This window comes from Vulpes vulpes, chromosome 10 (genome assembly GCF_048418805.1).
Source record: "Vulpes vulpes isolate BD-2025 chromosome 10, VulVul3, whole genome shotgun sequence".
Lineage (NCBI taxonomy): Eukaryota > Metazoa > Chordata > Mammalia > Carnivora > Canidae > Vulpes > Vulpes vulpes.
In genome coordinates, this window is record NC_132789.1 from 20,922,639 (window position 1) to 20,946,480 (window position 23,842).

Sequence of the window (23,842 nt, forward strand, 5' to 3'; positions counted from 1 at the left end):
CTTGGGGTCATTGTGAGCCCCGGACAGGGGCTGCATCAACCAGCCTTAACCCCTGGCCTCTGCTTTGTCTCCTGGACGTCCCTATCCCCTTCGGATTTCCCCTTTATCAGCTGGGCTGCTGAGATCAAGTCTTTGGTAGCCACACGCGGAGGACCTTGATAAGTTGCTTATTTTAACCACTGTGTGGCTCTGCCATAGAAAGTGCTACAGATTTCTGCCACCCCGCCGTCCCCATGGGTGGCCACAATGATGCTGGTTAAAGATGTACCCCAGTCACCTAGAACAGGTCCCATTACCTCAGTCCCTGAGGACCCTGTGGTCCACAAAGGAGCCTTAGCTACACGCCAACTCCAGCCAGCTTGGGTCTAGGCTATGTTTCTGGTGTAAAATGCCAGTATCTAGCCCCCCAACTTTAGGATCCCGTATTGGGGAGCCCCTGGCTGCCTGGGTCCCGGTTCAAGGACTATCAAGAAGCCACAGCTCTGCGTCAGTGGAGTGGGCTGTAGCCATAAGGCTGGATTTTTTTATATAAACCGTGGCTGCGAACCATTCCCTACCTTCCCATGTCCCTGGCGCGTCATCAGTGAGTAACTGATCAATCTATTATATTAATTGCAAGCGGAGGCAGAGAATGTGCATGGTGCCCTGGGGTCCATCCCCTTCTGGAAAATGGAAAAGCTCCTGATGTACTAGCTCCTCCCAGAGATGGTCTGTTCCCCGCCCAGGAAGGGAACCCAAGGGCCAGATTCGCATTATGAGGAAATTGGGTCCAGGGAGAAATCACACAGACAGGGTGGCCTCTGCTGCTCATGCATTCCATCTCCATGCGCTGTCTCAAGGCGTCCCGGAGCCCCGGCCGATCCCATCTGCTTTGCCACGGCCTCTCATACATGTGCTTGGTCACGGATGTCCCCCTGGGCCGCCTCCCAGGCTCCATCGCAAACCTTTCCAAGGTCCACCTGCTTGCACTGGTTCACTCACTGAGCTTTCTCCTTCTTTGCTTCTGCAAAACAGATTCGGGAGGAAGACAAGAGCCCTCCACCATCTTCGCCCCCTCCCCTTTTCTCTGTCATCCCAGGGGGCTTCATTAAGCAGCTGGTCCGGGAGACCGAGAAAGAGTCCAAAGAAGCAAGGTTGAGGAAGGAGGCAGCGCTTGCCTCTCCAGAACAAGAGGTAAGTGGCCCCGCAGGAAGGGGACCATGTGCCAGTCAACAGGACGGTCCCCTTCTATGAGCCTCTAGATTCAGTGGCCATCTCGCCTTCGCTCCTGCTCTTTGAGGAATGTCCTTTCTGCAGTCGATCTACCGAACTCCTATTCCTCCCTCAGAACCCGGCTCAAATAGTACATCTCTGGAAAGCTCCCCCATTGCCTTCCTTTCTCTGATTCCCATGGCGCCCTCTGTGTCTGTCTTAATGGAGGTTGGCAGAGTTAAATATTTGATCGTGCGACTTTTGGACGGGACATTCCTTAGGGCCGGTGGTTCTCTCTCCTTCAACTCTGTATTTGGAGCACCTCTTGTGAACTTGGTCCAGAGTCGGACAAATGTTTGCTGGATGAATGCATGAAGGACATCAGCTGACCAGCGATTGCAGGGATCATTTTAACCCCACTTTTGCAGAGAGAGAAACCTAGGTGTTGGCTAACAATGTGTAGCTAGCTTACTTTACGTGGCCAAGCTATTCAGTTACTGGTTATGTTCGGTTACTGGTTATGGGTGTATTGGTTGTAGTGATACTGAGACCTCTCCATGCCAGGTGGCAAACAGGTGTGACCTCGGCCCCTGCCCTCCAGCTGCCCCTCCCCCTAGTCCCTCAGAATGGCCACATGCCAACAATTAAAGGGTTAATGCTTGTATGAGTAGAGACCTCAGTACCTAGCTGGCATCATTTCTGATTGGTCGGTGTCTGCTAAATTCCTTAATTATTCTGAAGAATTCTACTAGATGGAAGCAGTCATTGGACAAGCAAGATACAGCCCCCTGTGCTTTAAGGACTTGCAAATTTATCCTCTCCTGGCGTCTCTGCAGTGCACCCTGGAGGTGGAGCAAATACTGCAGTGACTGGGCTGAGCGACCCAGCGGCCAGCCTGACTCTGTCCCCCGCATCCCTCCAGCTGTTGTTCGCCGGTCCCATCCCCCACGTGCCTGTCCCGTCCCCCATGTGCCTGCACCTGTCCAATTACAATGGCTTCGCTGCATCAGAGAAGTTCTCCGGCAGCTGAACTGCAGCAACTGTTGAAACGCCCCTGCCAAGTCTTCTAGGGGAGGATTACAGGGAGGATGGGCTCTGTCCCCACCCCTGCCTGAGCCAGGCATAAGTGGGGGACCACGGTCAGCCCCCATAGCTGTTGTTAGGTCATGATGCAGTGTGAGCGGGTGCCGTTTGTTACTAGACAAGGTTCCCTTTGCCGTTCATTGGCTCCCTTGAGCTCCTCTGCAGCAACGGGCTAGATGGGAATCGTACCCACTTCTTAGAGGTGGAGACTGAGGTTTAGAGAGGTCAAGCAACTTGCTGAAGGTCATGAGGCCAGATAGAGGCAGAGCCAGGGCGAGGGCTTGTGCATTCTTGGCTCTGGGAAGCTGCCTCGGGAAGGGCCACTCTGGGGAGCAAGGTGGCTGATGCGGAGACCTGAGCAGGAAGTTGTCCCACAAGGCTGCCGGCCATGCTGGCTTCAAGGTGCACAAGCTAAGAACTGAGCACAGGATGGGACAAGCTGTCACCCCAGGGTCTAGGCAGCGACTCAGAGCCAAGATGCAGGATGGACAGGCCTCAGACCACAGCAGGTGTCTGGACCAAGGGCCAAGATGGTCCTGGGGCTGGAGCAGGGCAGCCCGGGGACATGTTTCTCTGAGGCAGCAAGCCCTGGCTAGTTCTTGCCAATTTAATTTTCTTGTCCCCATTGGTAAATAACTGGATTCTCTCCTTCCCCCCGCACAGCTGGCACCCCAGCACAAGGTCCTCATGTAATCCTTACAAGGAGCCATTGGAAGTTGTCACCATCTTGCAGGGAGGTAAAAACGAGGCTCAGAGAGGTGACTTGGCTTTCCAAAGGCCAGGCAGTCAGTGAGAGACAGGGGCAGAAAGGGACTCCTATCGAATGTCAGGACAGCTGGGTCCTAGGACCCACCCCTCTGTGTGGTCCAGGCCTTGGTTTGCTCATCTGTAAAATGGGTGTGTGAGAGTTGCCTCTTGGCCTCAGTGATTCTAGAAGTACCTCCTCCCGTATACCAAGAAGGCCGCAGAGTGGATTGGGGGCTTTGGCGACTATGAAAATCCAAAGGACCAGAGCCCATGGGTGGAAGAGAGGTAGGGTCGCATTGGTTATCTTGTTTGGCTCAGAGCCATGTTACTGTCTCCACTATGGAAGTTTGGTTAAAAATACGGCCTTGACTCACTCTTCAAAATGGTATAGACGGCGGTGACGTTTGCCAAGTGAGGCCAATCCCCTTTCCAAGGCTATGTCTTCCCTGGCCCCTGGTCAGACGGAGCCACTAGGGCCCTGGAGTGGGGGTTCTCAGCCCTGGCTACATGCTGGAATCACCCGGGGGGGCACAACCCAGACCAACTCCATCTGATTCTTTGGGATTGGGGCCAAAGCATCAGTATTTTTGTAAAGCTCCCCAGAGGTTCTAGTGAGTCCTAGGGATAAGGAAGGCTGGTAATATGCATCCAGTAAGGACGTTGACTTTAGACTCATGGGGGCCTGCATGACTACATTTTGAATTTGTCTCTTGGGCCACCTGATATCCTTGTGTTGGCTTCTTTATCTGTAGACCGGGGGGCAGTTCAGAACCTACCTCCCTGGGTTCCTAGGAGGGTTGAGTAGGATATGACGTTGACGTTGGGCCCTTGGTAAGAGGGATCTACATGTGATGGCTGTTAGTACTGTCATCATCATCATCATCATCATTACAAAGCTGTAGATAGAGGCCGTGTCCTTGAGGCATCCACCACCTGAAATGGAGCAGAGATACACATCGGAGCTAGAATGGGCTGCAGACTATGATCATCGCCACAGCCCATGTACCAACATGGTGCCCTGGGGCCTCGGGGGTGCCCGAGACAGGTTCTGACTGAGGTTTGCAGGCGGGGATTTGTGGAGGGGGTGGCATTGGAGCTAGGTATAGAAGGGTGAGCAGAGCATGGGCAAGTGAGGACCGGAGAGAGCATCGCAGGCAGGGAGCTAACAGAGGACGGAGGACGGAAGCATGGAAGCAGAGGCTGGTCAGATGTGGTAGGAGATGTCCCCACGTGACTCAAAGGGAACAAGTAGGGACAATGGACCAGAATGGAGGGTGGTGGCTCCTTTTTGAGGGCTCTGAATGGCAGGGGATGGTATTGAATAATTTTCCCATAAGCTATGGGCCACTGCCAAAATCTTTTGATTTAGATTAAAATGGCTGGCAGCGAATTGAAGGAACAGCAGATCAGACTGTGACAATGGCCCAGGTGAACGTGGAGCCGGGTTTGGAAAGAGAGACACAGGTGTGAGGCCATGAGGGTGGAATCAACATGATCCTGCAGCTGCTTCAGGTGCAAGGGGAGGGTGAGGACCCCAGACTCCTGGGCCCAGGTTTGTGCGGGAGGCCAGCATCAGCACGGTGCCCTATGGCGGTACCCAGGCGAGGGCAGGCGGTGAAGCCAGGCATCAGGGTGGACCTGTGCTCCCCGCCCGGGTCTCTTCCTCTAGAGGCCTCAGCACAGCGGGCCCTGTGAGCAGTTCAGGCCACAGCCAGGTGGGCTTGAGGACAGAACTCTGAGCAGAGCTGACACCACAAGGCAGCAAGGCCCGGGACGGGAGCTGGCAGGGGGTGTTTTAGCACAGATGTCCTGGCCAGGCAAGGCAGGAGGACCTACTCTGTGCTGGGCTTGGTTTCCTATATTATCATGAATCCTAACGCTCGCCCTGCAAGGTAGGCCCTTATGCTCCTCATTTTATTGATAAGGAAACAGGCTCAGGGAGGGCAAGTAATCATACCTAAGGCCACACAGCGAATGGCAAAGTGAGTGGATCTGTGGGCTCTGAAGTTGGTCTTGAGACGTTGGGCCAAGGTCCAGGGTATTGGGGTTCGGCTCACTGCCTAGCACAGTGCCTGTTAGGTCTTGGGGGCGCTTGAAGGTCTTTGGGTGGATGAATGGCTGGATGAACAAAGGAGTGAGGGAGGGAGGGAGGGAGTGGTGAGCAAATGGCAAAGCTCTCTGGTCAGCAAGCAGCTAAGTATGGTTGTGGCCTGTCTCCTAGACCCCAGAAATTTCTGCTAGCCAACCCAAGAGCAAGTCCGACAGTGGCACCAAATCTGGAAACCAGCAAATTTCCCAAGGCAACCAGTCAAGCTCTCCGCAGAACTCAGACATTCCAGGCAAGGAGAGCAAGGGGGCCAGCACCACAGACTCTGTACTGATGACCAGCATCAATGGCGAGAAGCCCCAGGAATCGGGCCCCACTGGGACACCAGCCAAAAAACCCCTGCCCTTCAAGAGAGGCGTGAGGAGGGGTGACGTGTTGCTGATGGTAGCCAAGCTAGATCCGGACGCAGCCAAGCCGGAGCAGAGGACCCAGCCCCGTGATGCCCCTGCTTGCAAGACCCCACCCCCAGCCACAGACCCTGGAGGGGGAAAAAAGGGGGGGACTCCAGGGACTCCTCGTGGCCCCCAGGGCAGCACTAAGGACACAGCCACAAAGGCCGAGAAGCCCCGGACTGAGGGTGTTGGGGACCCAGGCATGGTGCTACTAACAAAACAAGGTGCAGGGGGGAAAGGGGACGGGGCCCCGCAGACCAAAGGGCTGAAAGGGGATGAGCTCCAGGGCAGAGAGGGGCCAGGCCAAGGGGAGCAGGTGGAAACAGCAGAGAAGGGGGCAGAGGACCCCCCAAGCAAGATGGCAAAAGGGAATCTCTCCAAGGATGTGGGTAGTGAAGGGAAAAGGGCTGGGGCCCAAATCCAGGTGAGAAAGTGGGGAGGCCCCCTGGGCAGAAGGAGCAAGTGGGACGGTCCCCAGAGTAAGAAGGACAAGGAAAGTGTCCTCCCAAGTAAGGCAGAGAAGTCAGAGGAACCGCAGATCAAGGCGGAGAAGGGGAGCAAGGAGCAGGAGAAGGCCGGGAAGGGGGGAGACGCTCCCCGAGAGGTGGGCAAAGCCGGCGAGCCTCCCAGTGCACCTGGGAAGTCAGGTGAGCCCGGGGCCAAGGTAGGAAAAGGGCAGCCCCAGGGTGAGTCCCGGGAGGCCGGTGAAGCTGCAGGGAAGACAGAGAAGGGCTGGAAAGCCCCCAAGGAGGTGGGGGCCCGTGGGGAGACCCCAGCGGCTGCTGAGAAGGAGGGTGGGCCACACAGCGCAGCGCGGAAGGCCGGGGAGCCCCGCTCGGGAGCAGCTGATGGAACCGAGGCCCTGGAGACGGAGGTGGAAGGACCCAGACCCCCTGCTCGGGAAGGCCCCACAGAAAGGCCTCGGAGTCGGAGTCGCAGGGAGAGTGAAGAGGGGCCAGGCCTGCCCGAGGGCAGCAGGGGAGCACAGAGCGAAGATTCGGACCAGGTGAGGGGCTGCGGTCCCGGAGCGGGGAGGGCGGATTGCTCAAAATGCGGATTCCTGGGCCTTGCCTTGGAGCTCCCACTCAAAAGGCCACGAGTGGGGCCAAGGCATCTGCATTTAAATAAGCACCGCCCCCCCTTTGCTCTTCCTTGGGGAAATTCTGCTTTGGGTGGTCCCAGATCCCACCGTCAGAAACTCCCACTGACTCCTGGGTTTGCTCCTGACTCGGGGTGGGGTGGGGTGGTGGCCGGGGGAAGTGTCCTCTTGCTCTGATTTATGTGATCTTTGCTCTCAGGCGCCCGAGGACAGATGGTACGAGGCAGAGAAGGTCTGGCTGGTTCAGAAGGATGGATTTACCCTTGGTAATTAGGAGTGTTAGCCCCTAAGTAGAGGAGGGTTCCTGTATTTTCTTCTTGCGCCCCCTCTGCCACTAGCCGTAGGTGCTGGATCACGGAGGGGGGGGAGGTGAGGGACAAGGAGTCCAGGGTGGGGGTCTGTGGCCTCTGGATTGAGAAGCGTTGAGTGCCATTTGCCCCACCTGGCAGCTGGTCTCCTGGGGACTGTTTCCAAAGGCAATTAAGCTTTGGTAATTATTTAATGAATTCATTGATGCCCCATGCATTGTTTGGCCCCTACTGTGTTCCTCCAGGAAATGAAGTGTGGTGCAAATGGGCAAAGGGGTTTCATCTCACGAGCCCACTTTTGTCAAGTAGTCGTGACCACACTCTACCGAGAGGCAATTATGAGTCCCAGTCAGAACACGGCTGGGAAGAGTGATTGATTAGTGATGTCTGCCACGGATGCTGGAAGGGGAGGTGCCAGCCCGTAGGCTCCCAACCATCAGGGTGCCTGCCCTGTGCCTGGCACCAAGCCCAAGGTGGGGCAGACCCAGCTGCTGTCCTCAAAGGACTTGGGGTCACAGTTCAGAAGCCTCCATGTGAGCAGGCCCCAAGGGGAGACAGTGCTGCCCCTTCTGACCTGAGCCAGGACACCTATTTAAGCTCCCTGGTCTGGCTTCTCAGCTTAGAGCCTGTCCTCTCTCTCTCTCTGGACTGTCACCAGCAACCGTGCTGAAGCCTGATGAGGGAACAGCTGACCTGCCGGCAGGCAGGGTACGACTTTGCATCGATGCTGACAAAACCATCACTGAGGTGGATGAGGAGCATGTTCATAGGGTGAGCGCTCTGTCTCCTTCCCCACCTACTCCACTCCTCTTTCCCCCACCCCTGCAAGAGATTTCCTTACACCTGACTGCAAAGTCTGCTTTGGCCCAAAGCCCCAGAGGGAGTTGTGAGGAAGACCATCATGGAACTCATTGTTCTGTGGGAGGTATATTGTTCGGGGGGGGGGGGGGGGGGGGCGGGGCAGGTTGCTGCTCTATCCCTGTGTTCTCTTTATGAGGACACATTAACAGACATTGTTTGTCAGAACTGGGAGTTCCACTTGATCCAAGAAAGTGATCGCTTTTTGTTTTATGGACATTGCAAATCATGCTACGGAGTGAGTTTCCCTTTTCACCCTGACTGCCAGGGAACTCAGAGCCAAATTTGCAGCTTGTCGTTAGCTATTGCTTAGGTTTCAATGGCCTATTATTTTGGGTATTACCTTTTCTTTTGGTTGATAAGCCCAATTATGCTTTGCATAATTTTTGTAGCACACCATAAATCTTTTTGAGATTTAGAGTATAATGATGGGAAAAACGGTCCTGTCCCGATCCTCTTCCATCTCTCACAGCCTATTATCAATCAAGAAGGTGTTTCTTCCAGAAGGTCTGTGTGGGCCTCATTCATCATTCCCCTTTCTCCACCCTCTACCCACCCCGGGTGCTCTACCCCAGCTGGTGTTCAGAGTTTGCAGTAGGCCCGTGTCCCTAACAAAGAGGCTGACCCATGAGAGAGCTCAGGCTTGACGCAAACCCCAGAGCCATAGGCCCAGAAAACTCTTTGAAGCTGGAAAGAATAGTAGGAAGCATTTTAGAATGGATGCCCCAAGAAGCTGCAATCGTCCCTTGCTTCTGGAAGGGTTTGGGCCTATTTCCAAGGGATCAATGCATGATGGGCTGACAGAGAAATGGGGCTGTTTGGGGCACTGGCCTTGGCCCCCGAGAATCACAGAACACACGCAGAGCTTCCTGGCAAGAGCCGGAGAGGAGGCAACAGCCACGGGTACTTCCTCACTCTGGAACACCACAGTCCCTGTGGTGTTTGAGACCCAGGAGGCTCTCTGAATCTTGCCAAGTCTCTCAGGAGCATCGCCCTCCCGGGGCAGTGAGTTCAGGAAGGAGGACCAGTGTGAGGAGACAGGTGGCCCTCAGGATGCTCGAAGGGCAAAGGAGCAGGGTACCCTTATTTCACTTGTAGGGTCCTGTTTCTCTCTCTCCAGAGTCCTTGTCTTCTGTCCTGGTGTGTGGCAAACAGCTCTCCAGGGATGGGGTCACCAGGGCTGTGTGTGTGTGTGTGTGTGTGTGTGTGTGTGTGTGTGTGTGTGTGAGGCCAGAGGACACTTTGTGTGATGCTCCACAGGCCAACCCCCCTGAGCTGGACCAGGCTGAGGACCTGGCCTCCCTGGTCAGTGTCAACGAATCGAGTGTCCTGAACACGCTTTTGCATCGCTACCGGGCACAGCTGCCCTGTACCTTCAAGGGGCCAGACCTGATCGTCCTCCAGCCTCCAGGGCCCCCAGCACCCTCTGCAGGCAAGGTGAGTGGGATCATAGGGACAGGGCTGGGGACAGGTGCCTCGACAGACACCCGTGGGGTGTCCTCAGGGTGTGGGGGTTCCCTCTGCATCTCAGGGGAGAGAGCCGGGCAGCCAAAGCCCCCCGCAAACCCGTCTGTGAGTAGCATCCTGCCAGATACAAGATCCGGGGCATCATGGTCACTGTGGTCATCATGGTCATCGCGGACCACCTGACCCCCCTCCGTAGAGGGGGACGAGGAGTCACGGCTAGAAGTAGCAGGGGCCTTGGGGATGGTGACAATGCCAGCAAGTATTGAAGGAGTATCAGCCCTGTGCCAGGCCCTGCTCCAAGCTCCTGAGCAGAAGAGCTCAACGGACGCTCATGCACACCTGAAGAGACAGGGACCCTTACTAGCTGCGTGTGACGGATGACATCTGCCGGGCCAGTCCTCAAGCTCAGCCCGGGGAGAGCGGGGCTAAGCCCGGGCCGCCAGCCTCTCTGGGCTCTGAAGCCCATGCTGCACATTCGGCAGGCCCGGACACCCACAGACATGGGGACCCAGAAGTCTCCACTCTGCTCGTACTTACTCTTTTCCTGCAAAGTATAGAAATGGCTGGGATTTTTGGTTTTTGATTTCTTTTTTTTTTTTTTTTTTTGGTCAAGACAGTGACAGCAAAGGCGAGCTCTCAGTGCCACCTTGTGGCGAGACCTGCAGCCACACCCGCGCCCTCTGAGGTGGGGGGGGGGGGGCCTGGCTGGTCCCACAGGCTGTTGACTGAGACAGGAGGGAGCGACAGCAGGGAGGACAGAGAAGCCTGCCCTTGGGGGGCTTCCGTTCTCGACGGGGGAAGACAGGCCCCCACTAGCAAAAACAACCGTGGTCTAGTAGAGCAGCTGAGCGTCGGGGACACGTGGGGACGAGGTCACACCAGGTCTTTGTTATGATCCTAATGTTTCTGGCTCTTGCTCTGAGCGTGATCCCAGGTTCTGGGGGTCTTCAGAGAGGCGTGAGATGGTGTGCCCTGTGCCAGAACAGGCTCCCCTCAGTTGCTGCGTGGAGGGTAGGTGGGAACGGGCTGGACTCCCCAAGACTTCTCTTCCCCACCCCTCCCCGTCAGGTGCTCCCAGCCCGTGGCCCGTCCAGCCTGGTTGTCCGCTGTGTGCACTCTCCCCTCCCTTGCTGTGAGGGCCGTGCTTCTGGGAGTGCAGCCCCAGGCCTCTGAGCCTCCCAAGAAGCTGATGGTTCCTCTTGCTCCTCATAAGCTCCTGGGAGACTTAGGACAGACCCTAATGCTGAGCCAGATTCTCGCTGACTACTCTGGCCCGAGGCCTCCATTGCAGATCCCGGGCAGACTAACGTGCAGGCGTTGGAAGGTGCCCTGTAAGGGGGAATTTGAGTTCAGTGATGCCCCAGGCCCTGTAACCCTGGGATGGGGGTGAGGCCCCCTCAAAGCGTCCAGCTTCCCCAGCCCAAACCCGAAACCACCTTCTGCGCTTTGGCTGAGTCAAGTCTGGTTCTTCAGATGGCCACCAGGTGGGAGCACAGGCCCGCGGTGAGCCTGGGCCTGGGGCCGCCCTGAGATGGGTTTGGTGGGGGCCTGGGCAGGGCTGGGGGCCTCTCTCACTGGAAGTCTGGCCCACCCAGTGGCTGGGAGCTGGGCGTGTGCCTGGGGGTGTGGGGGCACGTAGGTGTGTGAGCATGGGTATGAGAGTGTGCGGTGTAGATGGGGACACCTTTGTGTGGCTGCGAGCCACATGGTTGGGTGCATGTGCCTGTGAGCACACCCATGTGCAAGCACGTAAGGCACGTGTGCACGCCTGCACCTGTGTGTGTACACGGGGGCCTGGATTAGGAGGATTCTCTTTGCCCTTCTGGCACCCCTCCCTGAGGGGCCTGACAGATGGGATAGCCTGTCCCCTGAACTTCGGCGTTCCCAGAGTGGGAGGTGGCTCCGGGGCTCAGAACCCCAGGACCCTCTGCCTGCTGCGTGTCCAGAGGCCGTCTCCAGCCAGTGCAGGGACGGAGGGGGGTGCTGGGAGGGGCTTGTCCCACCTTTGTCAGCTTTGGGGTCCTTCTGAGCCCTGTGTTCTGTGTCAGGACAGGGACTCATCATTGTGTCTGGGTGTCTTGGGCAGAAAAGGTGAAAAGGCCAGCAGAGAGCTGAGAATGGGCCTGAGCCCCAGGCCGAAGGTCCAGGCGACAGGAAGTGCCACCACACTGTGCTTTGCAGCCCTGGCCCTGCAAAGGCACTGGAGGGGGCAGATGGGGTCTTGGCTGGCCCAGCGGTCGCCTGTTTGTCATGCCAGGCTCTCGGATGTCCTCCTCCAGCCAGGCCCGCTGCCCGGCCCATTTCAGTGCCTTCCCACTCACTGTTTCATCTCCCATCGGCCTCTATCCCAAAGGCCATGCTCAGCCGACTTTCATCAAGGTCACCAGTGGTTTCCATGCTGCCAAACACAATTCCAAATGCGCCGACCTCTGGTTTCCCCTTACTTGGCCCTCAGCTGCATTTGGCCAGGCCAAGCCCCCCCCCCCCCAGACGCTCCCTGCGTGAGCTCCAGGACTCCCCTGTCCTGGATCTCCCCCTATCCCGCTGGCCCTCCCCCTCAGCCTCCTCTGCTGGTCTCCCTGACCTCGCCAAGGCCCAGTGCCCTGTCCCCACACCTCTTCTCTCCTCCTCTGTAAAGCCCACCTCCTTGGCAATCTCATGCAGGCTCAAGGCTTTAAAACATCTCCCGTGAGATATAGTTTAATTCCCTATTTTGTTTATCATCTGCCTCTTCCAGCAGAAAGCGAGCTCCGTAGGCAGGGCTGTTTTAAGTCAGATTTATTAAGGTATAATTTACATACAGTTCGATTCACCTTCCCAGCTTATGGGCCTAGAATTTTCTGACCAACGCGTATAGTTGTGTAACCAACTCAGCCATCAATTACAGGATCGTTCCAGTTCCATGGCCCCTGAGAAGCTCTCTGGATCCTTTGTTGTCACCTTCCACTTCCATGTTCTGCTTTTGGCAGCCACTGATCTGGGCTTTGTTCTATTTTTTTGTTTTTGTTCCTATCATTGGGCCTTTTCTGAAAAGTCATATAATTGGATCGTGCAGCCGGTCACCTTTGAATTGGCTTCTTCCACTTACCACCATGCATTTGGCATTGACCCATGTGATTGCAGCGACTGGCCACTGGTTCATCTATGGAGTGCGTGCCCAGTTTGTCTACTCACTGGGTGACCCGTTGTCCTGGTTTCCCCAGGAGGGAAGGGTATTCCGGGACAGGGGACTCCCGGTATTACAACCAGGATGGTCGCTTACCTTCATTCACTAGTTAAAAGGCACTTGGGGCTGTTTCTAGTTTCTGGTGATTTTGAATATATTGCCAGAATATAATATATTGAATACATATCCAATAGAACCAGTGGCATGGAGGGTCTTTGGTGAACATAAAGGGTCATTGCTCTGGGGTAGGTCCTGAACAGTGGGATTGCTGGGTTGTATGATGAGTGTCCGTCTCACTTTTTCCCAAGTGACTCTGTATCATTTGAGCCTTCTTACCAGCATTGTAGGAGATGCCAGTTGCTCTGTGTCTTCACCAGAATGTGGTAGTGAGTGTTACAAAAACTTTTTTAAAACTTTTTTTTTTTTTTTTGCCATTCTAAGAGGTATACAATAGTATCTCCTCATGGTTGGTAGGGATTCCTTTATCCGTTTTGCATAGTGCTCTGCCCCCAGTGCCTGGAACAGTGCCTGCTACCTAGTAGACACTCAATAATTTTTTTTAATTGAATGAAAAGTAAATGAATGGATGAGTGGGTGACTGAATGGAGTGGAGGACCTCAGGTATTACCTAAAACTGTTATGGCAAATACATGACACATGTACCACCAGCTACCCCATGCCTATTCTGTTTTCCTGGCAGACATCACTAATCAATCTTGCCATTTCATCCAGCTGCCTCATTCCGGGCAAGTACTATCCAATAATGAGCCAACACAAGCCTCCTGAGAGCTAAAGAGGAGACCCAGATTCAGAGTAGGCTCAAAGGCTGCCAAAGGACTCACAGTGAGTCAGGGGCAGAACTAAACCCCAAGGCTAGGCTTTGGGGTCTAGTCTAGTCTAGGCTGTCCCAATTCCAGACTCCTCTGACCAGGCTGGGGTAGGATGGCAGGCAGGCATAGGGGTCAGCGCTCGAGGCTGGGGTAGGGCACTGTCTTGGGGTGCTCCCTGGGCACTGGCTGCGGTGGGAAGATTAATGCCTAGGATCATCTTCCTGCAGGTGCTCAGGGGCCGCCGGGACGGCCTGCCAGCCCACCTTGGCTCCCTGGCACAGCGGGCATACTGGGCGCTACTGAGCCAGCGGAGAGACCAGAGCATCGTGGCTCTGGGCCGCAGTGGTGCTGGGAAGACCACCTGCTGTGAGCAGGTCCTGGAGCACCTGGTGACAATGGCAGGCAGTGTGGATGGCAGGGTCTCAGGTACAGTGGTCTCCATGTGATGTGTGTCCGGGGTGGGTTGTGGGAGAGGGTGGGGAGAGTGGAAGGGTGTGCTGGCATTCATGGATCACCTATGTGCAGACACTGTGCTTGGTTCTGGGCAGGGCCACCTGTCCATTGGACACCCTTGTGCAAATTAGAAAAAGGTGTTCCTTCCTCAAGACATTCACAGCTAACCGCAGGAAAATTATCATACACTGACATTGTTAGAGCCAAACACTTGCCTGCCATGTGCTGGGGAATCATCCTAATAAATATACTGACATATGATTGTATGATGTAAACGATGGGCCCCTTGGAAATGGTGTCCTTGTGCAGTGCACAACCTGCTGAACTGTACAGGGGACCCAATAAGTAAAGACAGAAGGGCAGGGCCTATGCTCATGAGGAGTTGACAGCCAGAAGGGCAACCGAACTTCGCATATGTGCCAAACTTGAATGCTCTGCACAAAGTGGTGGCAGAGCTGGTTAGGAGAGAGGCAGAGGGAGCTCAGAGGAGAGGAGGGGGTAGGGGGCTTCCTTGGGGAAGCGATGTTTCAGCTAGGCTTTAAAGAAAGAGTGCCAATTAATAATAATAATAATAATGACAATATAATAGTAACTATAATAAATGTTTGCTGAGGACTTAGGCGCCAGTTGTATTCCAAGCATATTAACTTATTTATGATTTAAAGCAGTTCTATGAGGCAGATGTTATTCTTCAAATATCATAGATGAGACCATTAGGACTCAGTGAGGTTGACTAGCTTGCCCGAGGCCACACAGCTAATACATTCTGGAGCTGAGAGTCGAACCCAGGCCACCTGGCTCTAGAGCTCCAGGCCCTGGGCCTGTGCTCTCAATGTTTCTCTCATTGCTGCACCCCTAAGGAGGCTTTTTGGACATTTTCTTCCCCAATCACCCCCTACCATGAAATCTTATTGTCATAGATATACTACGTTCTCTTCATGCAGTGCAGGCATGTCTGTGCTTTCTACGTAAGAAAGCAACATTCTCCCTACCGGCAAGAATCCGCTTTTGCCCTCTTGGGGGCAATATTCTCCCCACTGAGAATTACATAGTCCCAGAAACATTGCTTTTCTAGTGATCACAATTCCAATACTAGCCACACCGCCTTTGGAGCAGGGACTAAAGGCTTTACATTATTAAAATCTTTTAGTCCTTGTGATAACCGCATGATGTAGGTACTATCATTATTATTATTTTTTAAAGATTTTATTTATTTATTCATGAGACACACACACACACACACACACACACACACACAGAGAGGCAGAGACACAGGCAGAAGGAGAAGCAGGCTCCATGCAGGGAGCCCGATGTGGAACTTGATCCCGGGACCCCAGGGTCATGCCCTGAGCTGAAGGCAGATGCTCAACCGCTGAGCCACCCCGGTGCCCCAATGTGGGTACTATCACTATCCCCATCTTCCGATGGGGAATCAGAGGCATAGGGAGGTTGGTTTGCACATTAGGTATCCAGCAAAGGCAGAGCCATATCAAATCCCCTTAACTGTTATGGGTGCCGCTGTGTCAGTGGGGTTATTCCAAAGCTCTATTGATCACCTACTCTTCCCCGGACCTATAGAAGGGGCTGGGAATGCAGTGGGGAGAGGCACCAGTCTTGGCTCACAGTTCTGCTGTGAGTACATGAGCTTGAGGCTGGGAGTCAGGATAGACTGTATCCAGGTGCCCGGCACAGTGCCTAGCACATAGTAGGTGCCCAATAAGTAGTTGTGGAGAGCCAGCGGGGCTTTTCAAGGCTGCTGCTACCCCGTGAACTCCCTCAAAGCTGGTCTGAGAACGTTAATGCCCTGCCCCTCTGGATCAGATCCAGGAGGCCCTTGTCATCGGGCTGTATCTATCCTGGCCGCGCATGTCTCCTTCCTGACTCCATCCTGCTCCCCCCTGCATCCTGCTTGCAATACACAGCCAGGGCAGTGGTGGAATGTGTGTGAATTAGTGTGAGTTGGGGAGGCAGCGACGAGTCCGCTGGGGCTTGGGCCCAGATGGGCTTGGACTGGTGCAGCTGCCAGTGGGGAAGGTGGTTTCGTGAGAAGTGAGGGCAGTGGCTCCTGGGCCATGGGTGACGCCCTGCCTCCTGCCCCCAACAGTGGAGAAGATCCGAGCTACCTTCACCGTCCTCCGGGCTTTCGGCTCTGTGTCCACCAGCCATAGCTGCAGTGCCACCCGGTTTGCCATGGTGATGTCGCTGGACTTCAATGCCATGGGACGAGTCACAGCTGCTCAGCTTCAGGTGCGTGCTCTGGGTGGACAGGAGAGGAGGGCCCTTGGTCCTGCAGTATCCCCAGCCCTGGCATAGGGAGGGCCATGTCTCCACCTGGGTCCCTGGGATGTGTCTAAGTGGTGGTGGCTCCCCCAGCCGTGGCCACCTCCTCCCCGGCTCGCTCAGCACCCTGGAGCATTGCCGGCCTGTCTGCACCTCTGGATGCTGCAGGGATGAAATATTCATGGGTAAACATATAGCCCAGCCTCTCATCACTGGATCCTTACAAGCATAAGCTGACGTGAAACAGCCGCTCGCCAGCCCTCCGCGGCCGGGCGCGTGTACCCGGCACAGGGCCTGCTGGCCCCCAGCGCCCCGATGACCATGCCGCTCCCCTTCTCGCCTCACGCATGTTTGAGCAGAAAATAGGATCAGGTTATTAGCAGGGCAGTTTGGGGCACTGAGCTGGGATGATATCCAGACTCAAAGAAAACTCATAGGTGCCCCTGAAGTCCCTTTTCTGTCCTGGCCCTGCAGTGCCACCAATAGTCAGCACGCGGGTCAGGTTGGTCAGCTTCTGTTCACCACGAGGGTGTCGAGGGTGTCGGCCGCCGGCTCCGTGCAGCTGTCATTGCCCCTGGGCGCTTTCATCGGGAGAGTGTTGCCCTAGTCGAGGCCCTGGGCGGGCTCCGGGCCAGTGAGATGGGGGACGGTGCACTTTCCATATGGACCTGTCCCGGCAGAGTGCGGATCTGAGCTGTTGCCCCCCAAAAAGTGCATCAGGGCAGAGGGGCGCCCCGACGGGGCCTCTGGGTAGCTGGCTGCAGGCCCGCCGGCAGGGTACCCCGAGGGCCCACCGCGTCCCGTCCGCTCCCCTTGCAGACGATGCTTTTGGAGAAGAGCCGCGTGGCCCGGCAGCCGGAAGGGGAAGGCAATTTCGAGGTTTTCTCCCAGATGCTGGCGGGGTTGGACCTGGATCTCAGGTGAGTGACAGGGTTGGCATCTTTGAACTTAGCAGGTGGCAAGGACTCATTCAGGTCCACTGTCCCGAGATTACCCTGGAGCGAGTTCACGCAGCCGGTTAGCAGAGGACCTGGAGTTAGAACCTGCTCCCTTGGGTGTAGCTTGTGATTCTTCATGCTGGGTTCTCCTGGCACTTAGGAAGGGCCGGGGAAGAGCTGCAAGTGAGGAATGTTCCAGAAAGGGGACAAGGGCCTGGGGCAGGCCCTGGGAGCCCTCTGCCGTGATGACCACTTGGTCTGCTGGGCCACTGAGGTGGGCAGCCCCTCCCTGACTTCCAGTCCCTTCTCTGCTTCCAGGACGGAGCTGTACCTTCACCAGATGGCAGACAGCAGCTCGTTCGGCATGGGTGTATGGCCTAAGGTGAGGAAGAGGTCCTTCTGGGGGGAGGGGTGTGGGTGTCTGTGTCCCCGTGGCCAGGATGGGAGCGTGATGGAGGGGCTCCCTGTGTGACTCTTCTTTTTAAGCAGTGGTTGGCAAGGACTGGTCATGTGGGGGATGCAAGGGTTCCCTTTGCAGGGCCTGGCTTGTAGGGTAGTGGGACTTGTACACATCAAGGGATTCAGGAGGTGGTATTCGGAGACGTAAGCATGTCTGGGCTCAAACCCCGGCTCTGACACTTATTAGATACATGACCTCAAACCTCACCTCTCTGAACATTTGTATCCTCTCCGGTCAAGTAATGGGAGTCGTAGTATCGGACTCATTGGGTCGGGGTGAGTGGTAAATGAAATGATGGGCATAAAGTGCTGAGCGCAGGTCTTGGCCTAGATCCATCAATCAGGTACTCTTAGTCAATATTATTGGTGATTCCCATGGGTAGGTACAGTCAGAGACGGCTTCCTGGAAGATGTGGTCTGTGAGTAGGACCTTGAGAGATGGTAGAGATATTTTAAAAAGCAAGGTGTTGACTTGTTTGCTTTAAAAAAAAAAACTCATTGGTTTATATTTTAACAATTGGTTTCTGAGTCGCCCACCACCCAATGCATATACCACCAGCTCCTATGCCAAGTCTGTGCTAAGTGCTGGGATTATGGTCTCCATTCACAAATTTTTACTCTATCAGGAGAGAGGGATATGGGCACTGATGCAGTCACGTGAGATACAAATGTGCCAGACGTTGCCCAAGATGCCGTGGGCACCAGAGGATAGTTTAAAGAGCTTCTTAGCTACAGGGACATTTGACAGGGTTTGAGGAATGAATAGGAGTTCACCACGTAGGGGAGGATAGATCATTTCCATGCCAAAGTCTTTTAACAAAGATACAGTTTGGGAAACAAATAGTGCTGGAATAATGGGGAATTCTTGTGTCAAAAACGTATTTCAATCCACAACCTCACACCATACACAGAAACGAATAAAGAATGGATTATAGGCCCAAATGTAAAACTTAAAGCCATAATATTTCTAGAAGAAAACGAGGGAGGGGGATCCCTGGGTGGCTCAGCGGTTTAGCGCCTGCCTTTGGCCTCCCGCATTGGGCTCCCTGCATGGAGCCTGCTTCTCCCTCTGCCTGTATCTCTGCCTCTCTCTCTCTCTCTCTCTCTCTCTGTGTCTCTCATTGATAAATAAATAAAATCTTAAAAAAAAAAAAAGAAAAGAAAACGAGGGAAAGATTTCTCTTGGCTTTGTTTTGGGCTAAGTTTTCTTAGATGGGCCACTAAACACACAGTCCTCTTTGAAAGACACTTTTAATATGAAAATACACACCACAGACCAGGAAAAAATATTCTCAAATCACATATCTGATAAAGTATTTGAATCCAGAATATGATGGACGACTATCCAAACACATAAATACAACCTGACCAAAGAGATGGGCAAAAGATCATCTTTTCAACCTACACTTTGCCAAGGAAGACACACGGATGGTTGATACGCACGTGAAAATACACTCCACATCATTAGTCTTTAAAGAAATTTAAATTAAAACCACTACGATATCACTACACCATCACTGGAACGTCTGGGTTTTAAAAGACTGATCATGCCAAGTGCTGGTGAGAATTTGGGGCAGCTGGAACTCTCACACGCCACTGGCAAGGATGTAAAACAGTACAGCTGTTTGTGAAAACAGTCTCTTAAAAAAGTGAAACCCACACTTTCTGTATGATACACTGGTCTACTCTTAGGTATTTATTTATTTATTTATTTATTTTTTAAAGTATTTTTTTTTTTAATTTTTATTTATTTATGATAGTCACAGAGAGAGAGAGAGAGGCAGAGACGCAGGCGGAGGAAGAAGCAGGCTCCATGCACCGGGAGCCTGATGTGGGATTCGATCCTGGGTCTCCAGGATCGCGCCCCGGGCAAAAGGCAGGCGCCAAACCGCTGCGCCACCCAGGGATCCCCTCTTAGGTATTTATACAGGAAAATAAAAGTGTATGTCCAGACAAAGGTTGTGACCTGACAGTTCTTGGCAAGTTTTCTTTAAAATAAGATTTTATTTATTTCTTCATGAAAGACACATAGAGAGAGGCAGAGACAGGGGGAGCCTGATGCAGGACTCGATCCCAGGACCCCGGGATCACACCCTGAGCCAAAGGCAGATGCTCAACCACTGAGCCAACCAGGCGCCCCCAGTTCTTGGCAGTTTTACTTGCAATAGCCCAAACCTAACAACTAACTACCTGCGTGTCTAATAACAGGTGAGTGGCTGTGGAGTATCGATAAAGATAGTATCCTAGTCAGCTGTAAAAATGAAGGAGCAACTAGCATATCCAAGGAGATGATGGCTCTCGAAATCATCGTGCTGATAAAAATCTCTGATGAAAGAGAGAATAACTATGACCCCATGTATGTGAAACTTTCCAAATTGCAGACCGGCTGCCAGTGACAGAAGACAGGATGGGGGTTTCCTGGGCAGTGGGTGGGGGTGGGCGGGGGGAGGTAGAAAGAATGATAAAAGGGAACTTTTGGGGTGGCGATGGGTATGGTCATTGTCTTTATTGCGGCGATAGCTTATCAGATTATACCTTTTAAAAAAAAATTGTATTTATTCATGAGAGACACACAGAGAGAGGCAGAGACACAGGCAGAGGGAGAAGCAGGCTCCGATGCGGGACTCGATCCCAGGACTCCGGGATCATGACCTGAGCTGAAGGCGGACGCTCAGCCACTGAGCCACCCAGGTGCCCAGATTATACCTTTTAAAGATGAGTAGTTTATCTTTTGTCGATGACATTGTAATGAAGCGGTCTACGAGTGAGCACACACCTGCTGGGGCCTCTCCAGAGTGACGCGTCCAGCAGGTCTGGGCAGGGCCTGGGGATCTGCATTCCTCACCAGTTCCCAGGTGATGCTGCTGCTCTTGGCCCAGGGGCCGCCCTCTCTAAGAACCCCTGACATGGGGCTCATTTCTGCAGTAGGCAGAAATGGTGCAGCTGTTCCTTCTTTAAATTCTGGGGGCTGACCCTCTCTTCTTCCAACACCCCGTGTCACTAGCAGGCATCCAGAGTGGCGTTTTCTCCCACGCACTTTCTCCCCACAGTTGGGGAACCGTTAGGACCCCAGACCTTGACCGTGACAGCGCAGGATGAGAGGCTATCCCAGCACTGGGGTTTCCCGTTTGTGTTCAGGAATTTTGGCCTAGTGGATCCATCTGAGTCTGCAAGAGGGATGTTTTTGAGGAGAAGAGCCCGAGCCCCGTCCTTGTGAGCTCTCTCCAGCCTGACTTTTTTGTTAACAGTCTGCACACAGGAATGGGTCACAGTGGGAATCCGTGTCAGGCAGGCTTTTGAAGTAGATTTCTTTTTTGTGTATGTTTGTGGGGGGTGTTTTCTTTAGGCCAGCTGATTTGCGGGAACTGGTGGGGTGTTCCTTTGTTCTCTCTCTCTCTGCTACCTGGCAGGTATCCAGGAAAGCTTTTCTCAGTGTTCTACGAACAAAAATAAAGTCTGAAAGCTCACTGGCCTTTGATCCCAGCCAGAGCTAGTTTTCTGGGGTTGGGTGGTCCCGGTACTGTCTCAGTAGGGGAATTGGGTGGTCAGGAAATACCCCCAAGGATGGGAGTTGCTAAGTACAAGCTCCCAAAGCTGCCAGATTGAGCACGCAAAAATATAGGATGCCCAGGACTTCCATCTTGTAATGCAGCTAATGTACAGCGTGGTGACTCTAGTTCATAATGGTGCTTATGGCATACTTCAAATTTCCTAGGAGAGTGGATCTTAAGTGTTCTCACCACACACAAAAAATAGTAACTATGTGAAGTGATGGATGTATTCATTAACTTCATCGTGGCAATCATTTCAGAATGTGTACTTATATCACATCATCACATGGTACACCTAAAAATATGCAATTTTTATCTGTCAATTATAACTCAGTAAAATTAAAAAACAAAAAACAAAACCAAAAAACCACCCCCACGGGATGCCCAGTTGCACTTGAAATTCAGATAAACACGGAATAATTTTTTTAGTATAATGATGCCTTAAATATTGCATGGGCAGGCCTGGAGTGCTGGAGTCCTATCAGAGAAGGCTGCCTGGAGGAGGTGAGCCAGAGAGTCAAGTGAGGCCAGCATTCCTGCTCCACCAGATATTGACGGGAAATATACTTACATGACGACATTACCCACCATTTATCAGAGATTCAAATTGAACTATAGGTCTTGCATTTCATCTGGCAGTTCTATAGCCCACTTCATCCCTGGCTGAGCCATCTTCCTCCTCCTCCTAGCCAGTCCTGCAGGCTTGGATCACCTCTGACTTCATCTGTAACCGAGGCTTTCATCGTTCCCTGAAAATTCACTAATGACAGTGGTTAAGAAATGAGTTCTGGGCACGCCTGGGTGGCTCAGCGGTTGAGTGTCTTCCTTCAGCTCAGGTCATGATCCCGGGGTCCTGGGATCGAGTCCCACATCAGCTCTCCGCAGGGAGCCTGCTTCTCCCTCTGCCTGTATCTTCCCCACCCCCTGTGTCTCTCATGAATAAATAAATAAATAAATAAATAAATAAATAAATAAATAAATAAAATAAATAAAAGGGTTCTGGAGTTTGACAAATCCAGGTTCAGATTCCAGTACTGGATGGGTGGCCCTAAACTGGGTGACTTCATTTCCCTGTGCCTCAGTTTCCTCAATGGTAAAACTGGGTGTTCATAGTCCCCCTTGTGCCCAGGTTAAGTGAGATAAAGTCCATCAAGTGCTTGGACGCTCAGGATTTATTATGATGATTATGATTTGTTATTATTAGTCACCATTACCTTGTATGGCAGCACTGGACCAGCTGGGTGGGGCAAGGCCTCAGCGGTCCACGAGACCCCCAGTCCAGGCCTCTCGACAGTACACACCTTGTTTTCTGTCTCATTGGCTTTATCTCTCTCCTCAAGTTTATATTTTTAATATAACATTTACTTTTTGGGACACCCTGGCAGGTTCAGTAGATGAAGCAGGTGGCTCTTGATCTCAGGGTTGTGAGTTTGGATGTAGAGATTAAATAAATATATATACATATAATACTTATTTTTTTCAAAATTAATCCATGCACACTTCCTTTTTTTTTTAAGATTTTATTTATTTATTCATGAGAGACATGAGACACTGAGAGAGGCAGAGACACAGGCAGAGGGAGAAGCAGGCTCCATTCAAGGAGCCCAACGTGGGACTTGATCCCAGGTCTTCAGAATCAGGCCCTGGACCAAAGGCAGCACTAAACCACTGAGCCACCCAGGCTGCCCCCATGCACACTTTCTGTGAAAAAATCAGAAAAAAGCATAGAGACAAAACCAAAATGAAATCACATGCACTCACATAAACCAAAACACAGACACCCATGACTTGGCCAACCTGAGACATCCATTGGTAACATGTTTACAGATCTGCTCTCAGCACTTTTTCTATGAATATTTTATATAGTTCATAACAAACCGGATGTCATCAAAACTTTCACAAACAGTATCCTTAATGACTAGGCGTTCAGAGGCGAGTCAGGATTCCCCGAAGAGTTCCCTTGCTGTTGTCCATTTACTGAAAAGGTTCTAAAGCCATCTTGTAGTTCTTAATAATGAGATGATAAACATCTTTGTGCATCCATCCTGGGCATCCGGCTCAGTGTTACTGTCCCTGCTTCCCAGCCCTCTGGGGAGAGGCCCCCTGCTAATGTGTGTGTGTGTGTGTGTGGGTGGGTGGGTGGGTGGGTGTGTGTGTGTGTATGAGCTCATTGATAACAATCTCTCATCATGTTTGCTTGCTAATTGTCTGTCTCCCCACCATCCTAAGGTCCAAGAAGATGGGGAACCTCAGTGTCCTGTTCACTGCTTGTATATTTTACAAGGCCTTGACCTGAGCCCAGCATACAGCAAGTGCTCAATAAATGTTTGTTGAGTGAATAAATGAATGAACGAGCAGCCCCACTCAACATAACTGGGCTAAAATCATGTCTTTTCAATTTTCTAAATTTCACTGTGATTTTAGTTCTGGTAGACAGAACGTTATTAATTGCACTTTAATTTATCCCACTATGCATTTAAAGGCATTTCCTAGGGGCCTTGGGGATCTCATGTCTCTCGTTGGATCCATTGCCTGTGTCCTGGGAGCTGGGGTGGTTGCTGGGAATCACGGAGGGGCCCTCCTTCCTCAGCCAGCCTGGCCTCTGGGGTCCGTGAACATGGGGTTTAGTAGCACCGTGGGCCTGGCACAGTGGGTGGATAAACTATCTCAGCATTAATGGCTGTGATTCAGGGACATTAAGTGACATCCCATTGACATTCACTCATCAGTGGACATTTACTGATCTCATTGTGTCCCAGGCACTGGCACAGAGATAGCTCAGCTGGGTCTCTGTCACAAAGGACTCATGGCTTTGAAGGCAGGTGGAGGCCTCCATGAGGCCATATTAGCAGATAATTCGAAGCCAGAATGACAGATGCTTGAACAGAGGTGCGCGTAGGCTGAGGCCAGGCT

At 52.9% G+C, this 23,842-nt stretch overlaps 1 protein-coding gene across 1 annotated transcript in view; it reads left to right on the plus strand.

Moving 5' to 3' along the window:
* Positions 1–246: 246 nt before the first annotated feature.
* The window catches only part of MYO18B (myosin XVIIIB), a 208,846-nt gene continuing 185,250 nt past the window's right edge, over positions 247–23,842 (plus strand). The window contains exons 1-10 of the mRNA XM_072722461.1: positions 247–264; positions 1,015–1,173; positions 5,243–6,526; positions 6,819–6,885; positions 7,586–7,698; positions 9,046–9,222; positions 13,476–13,674; positions 15,806–15,948; positions 16,801–16,901; positions 17,238–17,301. Of these exons, the coding sequence (XP_072578562.1) occupies positions 247–264; positions 1,015–1,173; positions 5,243–6,526; positions 6,819–6,885; positions 7,586–7,698; positions 9,046–9,222; positions 13,476–13,674; positions 15,806–15,948; positions 16,801–16,901; positions 17,238–17,301 (2,325 nt within the window). The remainder of the gene's footprint in view (positions 265–1,014; positions 1,174–5,242; positions 6,527–6,818; positions 6,886–7,585; positions 7,699–9,045; positions 9,223–13,475; positions 13,675–15,805; positions 15,949–16,800; positions 16,902–17,237; positions 17,302–23,842) is intronic.